The following is a 14,519-nucleotide window of genomic DNA, read 5'->3' on the forward strand; positions in this document are numbered from 1 at the left end:
TTTTTTAGCTAATTTTAGTTTTCTATACTTAGAAAAAGATCTAGGAAATGGTTTTACCTATTAAAAAATAGAAAAAATAAAAGACCTCGCTTTCAAAGAGTATTGGCACCACTCAAGAGCCAAGAACACTACTAAGAAGAGCAACTTTTGTTGCTATCCTCGCCGAGCTATGGAGCATACTACAAATGACCTTTCATGCTTTAGGATGCCCTTCTTTTATTTGTTATGAGTTCTACAGCTATGATCTAGACCCCTAGATGGCCTCCTTCACCTTCAATGCAAAACCAAACCGCAGAGAATTCTTTTGCTCATAAATAGGATATAAATTATCTTTTACATGCATGGATTAAAAGAAAAAAGAAAATAATGCTCTTTTAAGGAGGGCTAGGATATAAGGAGTAATGATATGTTTGGTTTATGGAATGGACTGAGGTAGAAAATATATGAGATGAAAATTTGAATTGGATATAATGAAATTAAGTGAAAATTATGATTATATTCTATAAGAACGTACCAAATATTCAGTAAGAGTTTACAAAAAAGTTGTTTTCTAGAATTCCTAAGAATTTAAGTTCTCTCAAACCTTTTTTTTTTTGTTGCACTTTAGAAAATGTGAGGTGTTGGGATGCATTTGTATTGTATACGATCTATAGGAGACTGCCTTTTAGACCTAACAAAAATGAATAAAAATTTATTAATCTTAATCGAATTCAATCCACTTAAACCAATTCATAACCAACTGTCATGAGATAAGCTTGTTCAGGGCATTATGTTTGTCCGTGACCACTTGTCTCGTGTGCTTAGGATGAGTTTCCATCATGTAAATACTAGTGTAGGGTTATTTTCTGCTAGTAGTGTCTTAGTATGCCAAATAAGGCAGTATGACTCCTTGGTCACTTTGATGTTTGCTAGTGCCAAGATGATAATTACATAAAAACCTATTTAGGGGAGGGTAAGTATTCATCAGTCATTGTAAAACTCACTAGTTATTGTCAACGTGTTTAGCCTACTTGCCTCCCTCACTAAACACACGATGTCAACAGAGGTGTTGTTAATGAATTGTGTAGATTCAATGTTTACTGCTTCCTTGCCACTGCTTTCATGAATGCTTACTGTTTCCGCTGCCATTTGATTGAATGCTAATAAAAATTTTTCATGGATGAATGTTGGTAAATGATAGGCTGGCTAGTTAAACAAGAGTGTTTTAGCTAGCGCCACACAACCCTTTCACAGCGGTGTGAAAATAGTCGGACCGTGACACTTGGTATCAGAGTCAAAGTCGTGAAACTTGGTATTAGAGCCAAGGCTCAGTTGCTACGAGAATTCAGTTACCTTCATTGTGGGATTTGGAAAGGTTTGGTAAGTGACCATGGCACCAAACAATGCTGAGAGGATCTGCGTGCTAGAAGCACAGGTTGAGGTAACAACCAACATTGTGGTCGCGGAGGTGGCCCAAATGAGAGAATTTGTTGATGAAGTGATGGGATCACAAAAGCATCTAGCAAGTTTGCTAGGTGAGATGTTAGAGGACTTTCACCATACAGCGGAAACTTTGCAATCTCGGATAGTGGATCTAGATGCAAAGTTGAATCTGATAGTTCTTGCTGTGAGGAACTCTAACACTCCAAGAGTTAGCAAGACCAAGGTACCAGAACCCAGGACGTATGGGGGTGCCCGTGATGCCAAGGAATTAGAGAACTTCTTGTTTGATGTGGAGCAGTACTTTCGCACTGTGAGGATGACCTCAGAACAGGCAAAGGTGGATACTGCGACCATGAACTTTATTGGTGACGCCAAACTGTGGTGGCGTACCAAGTACAAAGATATTGAAAATGGAAGTTGTGTAAACGATAGTTGGGTAGACTTGAAGAGAGAGCTCAATTCTCAATTCTTTCCAGAGAATGTTAAGAATAATGCAAGGAGAAAGCTGAGAGATCTCAAGCATATGAGGTCAATCAGGGAATATATGAAATAATTTTTTTCTTTGATGTTGGATATTCGGGATATGTCAGAGAAGGACAAGTTGTTCTATTTTCTTGAGGGGATGAGACCGTGGGCAAGGACAGAACTTCATAGGCAAAGAGTTCAAGACTTGTCTACTGCACAAGTTGTTGCAGAACGCTTGACTGACTACGCTGGTGATGATACCGCTTCATCCAAATGGTTTAGCGGAGAGGGAAATATTGGTAAGCTTTTCAAGAAAGGAAAACCCAAAAGTGGGGAGCCGACTCTAAATCATCAACCTCAAAGGAAATTTCGTCGTCTCAAGGGTTCAACACACCCAATGGAAAGGGGAAGAATAAAATTTCGTGCTACTTGTGTGGTTGATCTCATAGAGTGAGTGAGTGTCAACACAAGAGATTACTTAGTGCCTTTCAAGCTTCCACATCGGGAAAAGTGGTGAAAAACGAGGAGGAAGAGGATGATGCCTCGAGGGTGGGTTCAGTGCGGCTTGTGAGCGCATTGGAAAAGCAGGCAAAAGCACCGAAAGTTACATGAGCAAAAGGGTTCATGTTTGTGGACTTGAGGATAAATGGGAAGAGTACCCGCGCTATGGTGGATATGGGGGTTACTCATAATTTTAATTCACAATTGGAAGCATGGAGACTCAACTTATCCTTATAGAAGGATACAGGATGCATGAAAGCAATTAACTTTGTAGCCCAGCCTGCTTTGGGAGTAGCCTAGCAAGTGACTTTGAAGCTTGGATAGTGGGAAGGTCATGTGAATTTCTTAGCGATGCCATTGGATGACTTTCTAGTCATTCTAGGAATGGAGTTCCTAAGGGGGACGAGGGTAGTGCTGATGCCTTCGGCTGATTCCCTATGTTTGATGAAAGATCACTCGTGTATGGTGCAAGTCGTTGCAACGAAAGGAGACAACAGGAAGTCCGTTTCAGACATGCAACTCAATGAGGGATTGGGTCAGGGTGAGTTTACATGTCTAGCCACGGTGGTGGTAGACAAAGAAGTAGGCCAAGAGCTGGTACCTACGACCATCCAAGCGGTGTTGGATGAGTACAAGGAGGTGTTGTCGGATAAGCTGCCTCATAATTTGCCTTCATGACGGACTGTGGAGCATGAGATCGAGTTGTTATCAGGAGTGAGACCACCTGCTAAAGGGTCATGTCGGATGGCACCTCTTGAGATAGTAGAGTTGGGGAAATGACTTGATGGTTTAGAAGCGGGATGTGTTCGCCCTTCCAAAGCACCGTTGGGAGTATCAGTGTTGTTTCAGAGGAAACATGAAGAGCATCTGCAAAAGGTGTTCAACAGGCTGAGGGGAAAAAGTCTGGATTTGAAGAAAGAGAAGTGCTCTTTCGCTCAGTGGAGCAACAAATTCCTTAGTCATGTGATTGAAAAAGGTTATATGCAGAGGGGTATGGAGAAGGTAAGGATGATTCAAGAACGGAAGATCCCCACGACAGTGAAGGAGTTGCGTTCCTTTCTTGGCCTTACTAGATATTATAGGAAGTTCGTTGAGGGGTATTCGCGGAGAAGGACTCCAATGACAGGACTACTAGGGAGGTATTATTGGCCTCACACATGGGATGATGTGGTTGATTATACCAGAACTTGTCTCACGTGCCAACAAGACAAGGGGGAGTGGAAGAAGTATGGTACTTTCATGGCTGCACCAAAGTACTGTTCGGAAGAGGAGACGACACAATTGTTCCTTGTGACTATTGTGAGATATTGGGGTTCTTCCCAAGTTATTGTTTGTGACCAAGACTTAAGGTTCAGTGACAACTTCTTGACATAATTTTTTAGGATATTCGGGTCACATATTGGCATCTCTTCGAGTTATCACCAACTGACTAACGGACAAATGAAGAGATTCAGAGAGCTACTGAAAGAGTACTTGTGCCATTTTGTCAACGACAACCAGATGAATGGTGTGCAACTACTTGATGTGGCTCCATTCTGTGGCAATACCCAAAGGAGCTCAACAACCAACAAGAGCACTTTTGAGCTTGTTATAGGCCAATAGATGTTGTTACCTCACATAGTTGGTGAGTCGTACAGACAAAAGAGTCACAGGGCGTACATCTTCACCAGAGAATGGAGACAGAATGAAGAGTTTTCCTGAGCCTATCTAGAGAAAGCTTCTAAGCAGATGAATAAGTGGGCATATCAGGGGAGAAGATTGCAGTTTCATGTCATGATCAGCTGCCTCAAGCTGTTCAACGCCGACACCAATGACCTGAGCAAAAGTCAGTCCAATAAAGTAGAGTTGAACACAGTGCAACCTGACAGTTATGACGTTGAAGAGATCCTTGCAGACAGAAAGTACCTCAAGGACGAAGCGGCAGAAGTTCTTAGTAAAGGGGACATGCTTTGATGACAAAGAAATCAGCTGGATTTATGTGGAAGATATTCAATCGTTCGTGGACAAACTTGAAGTGTACCTACCGCCAAAGTCTACGAGGTCGTCGACCGCATAAGTGGGGGAGAATGTCACGAGCTAAGCTTGTTCAGGGCATTATGCTTGCCTGTGACCGTTTGTCTTGTGTGCTTGGGATGGGTTTCCATCATATAAATACTAGTGTAGGGTTATTTTCTGCTAGTAGTGTTTTTGTATGCCAAATAAGGTCATATGACTCCTCGGTCACTTTGATGTTTCCTAGTGCCAGGATGATAATTACATAAAAACCTCTTTAGGGGAGGGTAAGTGTTCATCAATCATTGTAAAATTCACTAACTATTGTCAACGTGTTTAGCCTATTTGCCTCTTTCACTAAACACACGATGTCAATGGAGGTGTTATTAATGAATTGCATAGATTATATGTTTACTGCTTGCTTGTCATTGCTTTCAATATGAATGTTTACTATTTCCGCTGCCATTTGATTGAATGCTAATGAAAGTATTTCATGGATAAATGTTGGTAAATGATAGGCTGGCTAGTTAAATAAGAGTGTTTTAGCTCGCGCCGCAAGACTCTTTTATAACAATGTGAAAATAGTTGGACCGTGACAACAATCCACACATTAAATGAGTCAAATATGATTTTAAAATCTCTTATTCCCCCCTAAACAAGTTGATTGACAAATTTTTTATTTTATCCGATAGATGTTCACCAATCCGTTAACAATTAATGCACAAATCAATAGATAATTCCATACATCCATGCTTAGTAAGCATCAACCCCCTCATTATAAGTCCAATTGGCCAAGACCCAATCCTACACTCCTAACTCTCGCACTACTATATGTGTCTCTATGTCTATCTCACATCCCCACCAAACTCAAACTCAAATACCGAATTCTCATGATCAAAACAAAATCCTTAAATTCATGATATTAAAAATTAAAGGAATTATAATTTTGTATGTGGTTATTAAATGTTTAACAATTTACCAAATTATAATTTCAAAAATAACTTTAGTTATTATATTACGAAATAAATTTCCCATTACGTGGTAAAAAAAACATTATACATGTGATGGAATTGACGAATTATCTGCAATTTGTTAAGGATTATCCGAACCGCTATAAATCCAACATTTAATTGAGACAGATATAGATTGTGCGCATTTTTCTTACTCGATAATTGGCTTAATCCACCGCAGAATCTCAACTGCTTTGTCGGGTCTAATGCTTTTGATATTTGTTAGAATATATGTTTGATGTGTGGGACCATAAAAGTAGCAAGTTGGATGCCAGATTAATTTATGCTTAGTATTTTTCTTTTATCTTTGACAAAACAAATGAAAATATTATTTCATGAATTTTCGGCTTAAATCTTTCTAATATATAGTACAGGGGTTTATTATAGTATATGGTCTAAACCCTAAAGTTCATCAACTCAAATTAATCAAATAATTTATTTGACCATGATGAGCATTGTTTATATACACATATGCAGGTGATCTAGGGCAAACGGACTGGACCAACTCCACCCTACAACATATTGCAGCATCCAACTACGATATTCTACTACTTCCAGGCGATCTCTCGTACGCCGACACCTTCCAGTGGCTTTGGGACTCGTTCGGGCAGCTGGTCCAGCCGCTGGCGAGTCGACGACCGTGGATGGTGACCCAAGGCAACCACGAGGTGGAGAGGATCCCCGTCCTTCATTCCGAACGCTTCACCTCCTTCAACTCCCGGTGGCGCATGCCCTTCCTGGAGAGCAGCTCCACCTCCAACCTCTACTACTCCTTCAACGTCGCCACCGTCCATGTCATCATGCTAGGCTCGTACACCGACTTCGACCCCGGGTCAGACCAGTTTGAATGGCTCAAAGCCGACCTCAGGAAGGTGGACAGGAAGAAGACGCCATGGCTCATCGTGCTCCTCCATGCCCCCTGGTACAATTCTAATAGTGCCCATCAAGGAGAGTATGAATGTGTGGGTATGAAAAATGCCATGGAAAAGCTTCTTTATCAAGCTCGAGTTGACGTCATTTTTGCTGGCCATGTCCATGCCTACGAACGTTTTGTAAGTTTTCTCTCATTCATATATATCCTCTTTAATATATATATATATATATATATGTAAATGTATATATTAAATCAACTCTTGAATGTGAATGTTAGAAAAGAGTTTACAATGATCGAGAAGACAATTGTGGTTCGGTGCATATCACAATAGGGGATGGTGGTAACCGCGAAGGTCTTGCTACAGAGTAAGTTGGTCTTTGAGGCAATAATACATTTTGGATGACATGATATTTTGTTAATTTTTCAATTTTTAGTATCCCAAGGTATGCAATTTGGCCAATCTCCCAAAGAAAAACTAGAAATCTTACCTCAAATAGGCACGCGAATAGATCCCACAAGTGTGCATACATGGGATACGTTTTCGGGATGCATATTAGTCTCTAATAATTAGATATATGTATATATATATATATATATATATATATATATATATATATATATATATATTACATGTTGGTCTTTTTAATAAAAAAATTTCCTTGGTTGGGTTGTGGACATTATCTGCAGATACATACAACCTAAACCAAAAATATCAGTATTCAGGGAGGCAAGCTTTGGGCATGGGCAGTTGCAGGTGGTAAATGAGACACATGCATTGTGGGAGTGGCACAGAAATGAAGATGACGATGTTGTAGGGGACAAGATTTGGCTCACAAGCCTTGCATCTAATCCTACTTGTAAAGCGTCCACTATTGCAGCTTAAAATGCAAGTATTGTGAGTCAAATTTCAAATAGTATTAGTGATTTCTTCTTAATTGGTGAAGGAACAAATTAATAAGTTAGCTTAAGTTAGTTGATTGGATATCAGTTAGTATACGGCATTTGGTTCGTGATCTTCATGATCCAGGAATATGATGCTCATAGAATCATTCTCATGTTAATTTGTTTTGGACCAAAAGTAAAGAATGGAAATTATATTCAAAGATGGACAACATGTAGAGAATTATCGATGCTTTTTTTAAAATAAAAAAAAAATTCTCGACTCTATAACTGAATTCCTCTTCTTCTATTAGTACTTAATCTATAATTAAAGGATCAATGAAGGCATCAAAGTTGTATTAGAGCAAAATTTTAGCAACAATGGCTCAAAGATGCTTTGCTCTAGACTCCATCCAAGCTAGTGATCAATTTTCTCCAATTTATTATAGTTGGTGAGAAGATTTAAATTTGGAAGGCATTCAAGGGCAAAAATAATTAATTGTATGTTTGGTATTGGAATCAAATTTATTACTTGATTTCTTCATTCTTTATACTCAAATTTTCATTTGATTTCATTCCTATGACATTTCCATTCCGCAAACTAAACATGACAAAAATAAATTTCTTTATTTTTTATATGAAGGGTTTAACATGTTAACTTGTTGCGTGTGCACGTCTTAGATCTACCTTTAAAATAAAATGAGAATGTGACCACGACTGCCACAACCTTTTCCTATATTCCAAGTCAATTTTAATAATATCGGTATAGATTTCATCACTGAAGCACCAAAATCTCAAGTAAAAGAATTATTTTGGTAGTATTATACATATTTGTAAAGTATGCTCATTTTCAAGCTTTGGCACATCAATACATAGCACATTCAAGGAGCAAGTGTACAAAAAAATTGCATTGTTTACCTCAAGGAATTATAAATGACATTGATCCTATATTTCTTACATAATTAATTCCAGAAACATCTATTCAAGCTACAAAGAGTAGCTTTCATTTATTACTTATTATTCTCAGTCCAGTGGCTAGTTAGAGGTTTTACATAAATGCCTTGAAACATACTTAAAAGTGTATAGAAGTAGAACAACATACTAAATGGACTATTTGCCTAGCGTCTTTTGGTCAATTGGTGACATTCAACTCCACATATAGTCATTAAGATTACAATGTTTGAAGGTGCCATAACTATATGATTATCTTTGTCCTCTCTATATAGCAACTTTTCAAGCAATTATTTATACAGTGTAGGGGTACGATAAAGATTTATGATATAAAGTGGAATTGGTGAAGTTGTATAAGTATCATCTTAACAAAAAAGCCTAGGATGAAACAAAATGTAGATAAATATATAAGTGGGAGGGTCTTAATTAATATTGGTGATTGGGGTTTTATTGAACATGCTACCTATCATGCAATATGAAGTTACATCTCAATCCATTCAAAATTAATTCCCAAATATATAAATCCTTTCAAATCAAAGATAAAATTGGCAACATAGTTAATGGTTCGAATTTGCTAGCTCCTATTGCTCAAGGGCATCCAACATTTAATGTTTCCCAACTTAAAAGGTTTTTTAGGCTACGGTTCACTTTCTTAGGGTTACAACTAGATTATCCTCTTTAAGAGATTATAATCCTTCAAGATCTTTATCAAAAAAAGGAGATGACATGTTATTGTGGGATCTTTGGGAGTTGCTTTCTCCTTATTTTTAACCAACTCCTTTGTGTGTGCAGGTTTGGCAACAACCTTCCACAAAGATATATTTCTACTCTCACAAGTCTCCTAGACATCATATTGATGTCTCAATCAAGTTCTCTATGTTTTCTTCGGGTTTTTTTTTTCTTCTAAATGTTGATTTGCTGCCCCTAAAACCTTTCTAATGAATCTTGTAGGATTAGCGCCTATATTGCATTCTATAGGGGCAACAGTTTTAACATTGCCTGAGTGGAATTCTCAATATCTATCTAGGTGTCATGTCTCTAGCCATTGTAGTCTCAAGTCAACATGAAATTGCATAAATATTTGTCCGGCCCTTAAAAGTATCCAATAGGAGTAAAGTGTTTGACTTGTCACTCTAGGTTGCACTCCTTCTAGGAACATTACTTTTCTTCTTTTCACTTTTTATTTTGTTATTATGTAGTTTTTTAATTCTCTAAATCTTCCTTCCTATTCTTGTCTTTAATTCCTAGTTGATTTATTGTCTTGCCTACATGCTCTCCTCTGCCTTATAATACTTCTTACGCCTTTTCAAGAGCTCGAATAATGCTTAATTTTGGGAATCTTAAAAACATTGTAACAATTGAACATAAATTAAGGTCATTAGATGCATTAAGCTTGAATAATGCTTAACTTTATTGTAAGTCCGGTTGTTTATAAGAACATTCATTACATGTATTTTTCTTCTTTAATTAATGTGCTTATTACATTCTAAATTTTGGTTTTAGTATCATTTAAGTGAATGCTACACTATATGATAGAAAATGTATTTCATATGACCCACAAAAGGGGGGTTGAATGTGCTTCAAATAATTTTTTTTTTAATACTTGTTCTAATTGATTTTTTATTGTATTATAATTAGCCAAGGACATGAAAGAATATTTTACCATATAATACCACATAAGGGTTGCCTGATCACATCGTAGTATGATCAAAAGACTTACTATATGGGGGGGGGGGGGTGGGAGGGGAGGTGAGGTTTGCCATTTTTATTGGTTTCAGTCACTATATAGCCATTTTGAATATGATGATATGGTTAATTGAGGATTTGGACCATGGTTATTTTATAAGCTAGTATTGGATCTTGTATAATAGGCTCATGCGACTTGGAAGGGCTTTAAACAAAGGTTTGAGAAAATTTTAGTTAAATAAGAATTTTATGAGCAGGAAGGTAAATTGTGGTTATTAAATGCTTGGTTAGTGATAGAGATGATTTTAGGATAAGTTAGGAGATCAATGAGGAACCACAAAGGAATTGTGTTTCAGATAAGGATAAGGGGGTAGTTAGATATGTTGTGGGGGGAGGAATCACAATTACAAAGCCAAAAGTGGATGATATAAAATTATGATGATGTTGTGATGGGGCATTCATGAATAGTGAGGAATTATAGAGACCCATGGATGAGGCTAAGGAAGGTGCAAGAAATGATGGAGAGGTGAGGATGAAACCAAGGTGTTGGTGAAGAATATGGTATATGACGGAGAGAAGAGAAGTTGACATGAGAGTGACTTTTATAATGAAAATTGTGGGTTGAAAGTGGATGGTTTGTTTAATAGTTTTATGGGATTTGCTATAGAGTTGGAAAATAGTGGAATAGCTTGGAAAAAAGATTAAAGTAACAAGAGAATAGGGACATTTTTTAAGAAGAGGAATTATACTCAATTTATTATCAATTATCAGAGCTACAAATATATTGAGGTTAACTTTGAGGACGAGATTAAGGTTACGAACCTTAGGTTAGATAAAGGCAATATCAAGATTTCTCATTACCTATTTGGGAAGCAAGAAAAGGATGTTCATAAAGAATATATATTAATTTTTTAGATTAAGAGTAGGAAACAATGTAGAATATACTGAACATGAAAATGTTCAACTCATTTATAAAATGAAGTGGAGGCCCCTTTAATCCAAAAATCAAAGTGATATACAAGGGAAGGGGACCACCCCACCCTTACTAGTGAAACACAAGACCAAACTCTCTCTCTCTCTCTCTCTCTCTCTCTCTCTCTCTCTCTCTCTCTCTCACACACACACACACACACACACACACACACACACACACACACACACACACACACTCAAGAATTAACACACACTATTCCTATTCCTTCAGAAAATTAGTCTACACATTAAATGTTATTCTAATAAGGTAAAATCAGTAATTCAATTGTTCCTAATTGAAATAAACGTGTAAAGGCTATAATCGGTCTAGGAGTGGGCCCCACAATTGAGGTGCTCCTCTTAGAGCCAAAATCGAGCTAAAAGTGGGCCTCATCGAGGGATCTAAAAGGTACTCCTCTTGGAGCCAAAATTGAGCTAAAATGGGCCCCATAATTGAGGTGCTCCTTTTGGATCCAAAATTGACTTAGAAGGGGGCTCCATAATCAAAATGCTCCTCTTGGAGCAAAAATCGAGCTAGAAGTGGGCCCCATAACCGAGGTGCTCTTTTGGAGCAAAACTAAGTTAAAAGTGGGGCCCATAATTGAGGTGCTCCTCTTAGAGTCAAAAATTGAGCTTGAAATGAGTGTCACAACCGAGGTGCTTCTCTTGAGGCTAAAACTAAGCTAGAAGTGGATCCCAAATCTTAGAGCCTTGTACTTATTGGGTCCCACGATAGCGGTGCTCTTCTTGGAGCTTTGATTGACCTCCACATGGGTTCCATAATCAACGTGCTCCTCTTGGAGCCTTAACTAATATGAACCCACAAGCTCCGATTGCACACGATGATCTGTACATGCCAAGCGGACCCATCACAAGAGCTAGAGCCAAGAAGGTTAAGGAGGCTATGCAAGGACTAATCGAGAAGTTGTTTGAGCAAGAGTTAATGAGGGCCATGGACACTAAAGAAAAAGACTTTCTTGAAGAGTCTAAGATGCTAAATTGTCTAAAGGTATGTGAAGCTGGAACGTTAAGTCAATAAGGGCTGTTTGGGGAATTTTTATGGATTAAGCATGACATGTAAGTCGCACATGTTTCATTAAATGACATGACACATGGCATGTGACTTGCACATGTTTCATTAAATGACACATGTCATGTGACTTGCACATGTTTCATTAAATGACATGGCATGCTTAAGGTTATGTGGGATTATTTTATTGGCTAGATTGATGTCATAGCTTATTTTTATTGGCCGAATTGATGTCATGGGTTTCTTTTATTTTCTATAAGTAGTCAACTCTCTATTGTATTAAAGGATGATTATTTTTGTTGAATAGAATTACAAGTGAGGTTTATTTCTCTTCAAGTTCTTCATTGACCTTTCATTGAACTTATCAAAGGTGCTACCTTTGAGGCGTTCATCCATTAATTTGACATTCTTGGTTTGTGCTTCACGTCAAGCAATAGATCAAGGATCCTATACCATGTCGAATCTTTTTCGGTTTGGGGTTTTGATAAATCTGATTTGGGGTCTCCAGACGTTTATTCTTGGGGTTCCGTATCATTTGGTATCAGAGCTTTGGTTCAAATCAGGTTCTATCTATCTTATTTTTCTTGTTTGCTTTCGAAAATTCTTTTATCTTATAATCATTTATCCTTATTTCATATTCTTCTATCATCCAACCTACCTATCTTGTTTTCTTGTTTTCGAAATTTTCCATCTCTTCTTTAATATCGTCCATCATCAAGATTGAATCTTTTATGACTGGAAATTGTAAGAAAAACAACAAGGCCGATTAGAGCACATTAAAAAAAAAAAAAAACCATTTTGTGCATTCAAAAAAAAAAAAAAAAGAAGAAGAAGAGAAAAGGCAGTATTTTGCATTCAAAAAAAAAGGTAGCAACTTATTATTCTGATTTGTGTTTGAATATATCCTTGGCCGAGTTGGTTATTTTGTTCCATTGAATTTCTTTTTATTTCGCTTGCGTCATTATTGTTTTCTTGACTTCTTTTTGTCTTTCCTTCGTTATTTCATGTCTTGATTTAGTTGTTTTCATTGATTTAGTTGCGTTTGATTTGTTTGGGATTAATTCATTAAAGAACTAAAAGAGAAATCCTGAGTGGTAAGAGGTTTGCCATTTTTATTGGTTTCAGTCACTATATAGCCATTTTGAATATGATGATATGGTTAATTGAGGATTTGGACCATGGTTATTTTATAAGCTAGTATTGGATCTTGTATAATAGGCTCATGCGACTTGGAAGGGCTTTAAACAAAGGTTTGAGAAAATTTTAGTTAAATAAGAATTTTATGAGCAGGAAGGTAAATTGTGGTTATTAAATGCTTGGTTAGTGATAGAGATGATTTTAGGATAAGTTAGGAGATCAATGAGGAACCACAAAGGAATTGTGTTTCAGATAAGGATAAGGGGGTAGTTAGATATGTTGTGGGGGGAGGAATCACAATTACAAAGCCAAAAGTGGATGATATAAAATTATGATGATGTTGTGATGGGGCATTCATGAATAGTGAGGAATTATAGAGACCCATGGATGAGGCTAAGGAAGGTGCAAGAAATGATGGAGAGGTGAGGATGAAACCAAGGTGTTGGTGAAGAATATGGTATATGACGGAGAGAAGAGAAGTTGACATGAGAGTGACTTTTATAATGAAAATTGTGGGTTGAAAGTGGATGGTTTGTTTAATAGTTTTATGGGATTTGCTATAGAGTTGGAAATAGTGGAATAGCTTGGAAAAAAGATTAAAGTAACAAGAGAATAGGGACATTTTTTAAGAAGAGGAATTATACTCAATTTATTATCAATTATCAGAGCTACAAATATATTGAGGTTAACTTTGAGGACGAGATTAAGGTTACGAACCTTAGGTTAGATAAAGGCAATATCAAGATTTCTCATTACCTATTTGGGAAGCAAGAAAAGGATGTTCATAAAGAATATATATTAATTTTTTAGATTAAGAGTAGGAAACAATGTAGAATATACTGAACATGAAAATGTTCAACTCATTTATAAAATGAAGTGGAGGCCCCTTTAATCCAAAAATCAAAGTGATATACAAGGGAAGGGGACCACCCCACCCTTACTAGTGAAACACAAGACCAAACTCTCTCTCTCTCTCTCTTTCTCTCTCTCTCTCTCTCTCTCTCTCTCTCTCTCTCTCTCTCTCTCTCTCTCTCTCTCTCACACACACACACACACACACTCAAGAATTAACACACACTATTCCTATTCCTTCAGAAAATTAGTCTACACATTAAATGTTATTCTAATAAGGTAAAATCAGTAATTCAATTGTTCCTAATTGAAATAAACGTGTAAAGGCTATAATCGGTCTAGGAGTGGGCCCCACAATTGAGGTGCTCCTCTTAGAGCCAAAATCGAGCTAAAAGTGGGCCTCATCGAGGGATCTAAAAGGTACTCCTCTTGGAGCCAAAATTGAGCTAAAATGGGCCCCATAATTGAGGTGCTCCTTTTGGATCCAAAATTGACTTAGAAGGGGGCTCCATAATCAAAATGCTCCTCTTGGAGCAAAAATCGAGCTAGAAGTGGGCCCCATAACCGAGGTGCTCTTTTGGAGCAAAACTAAGTTAAAAGTGGGGCCCATAATTGAGGTGCTCCTCTTAGAGTCAAAAATTGAGCTTGAAATGAGTGTCACAACCGAGGTGCTTCTCTTGAGGCTAAAACTAAGCTAGAAGTGGATCCCAAATCTTAGAGCCTTGTACTTATTGGGTCCCACGATAGA

At 37.4% G+C, this 14,519-nt stretch overlaps 1 protein-coding gene across 1 annotated transcript in view; it reads left to right on the plus strand.

Annotated features, from left to right (window-relative positions):
- LOC131158140 (probable purple acid phosphatase 20) overlaps positions 1-7,429 on the plus strand; it is a 31,188-nt gene extending 23,759 nt beyond the window's left edge. The window contains exons 3-5 of the mRNA XM_058112787.1: positions 5,868-6,442; positions 6,541-6,629; positions 6,952-7,429. Coding sequence (XP_057968770.1) covers positions 5,868-6,442; positions 6,541-6,629; positions 6,952-7,147 — 860 coding nt within the window. The 3' untranslated portion in view covers positions 7,148-7,429. The remainder of the gene's footprint in view (positions 1-5,867; positions 6,443-6,540; positions 6,630-6,951) is intronic.
- The last annotated feature ends 7,090 nt before the right edge of the window (positions 7,430-14,519 follow it).

The sequence above is a fragment of the Malania oleifera genome, chromosome 1, assembly GCF_029873635.1.
Source record: "Malania oleifera isolate guangnan ecotype guangnan chromosome 1, ASM2987363v1, whole genome shotgun sequence".
In the NCBI taxonomy this organism is placed as follows: Eukaryota; Viridiplantae; Streptophyta; class Magnoliopsida; order Santalales; family Ximeniaceae; genus Malania; species Malania oleifera.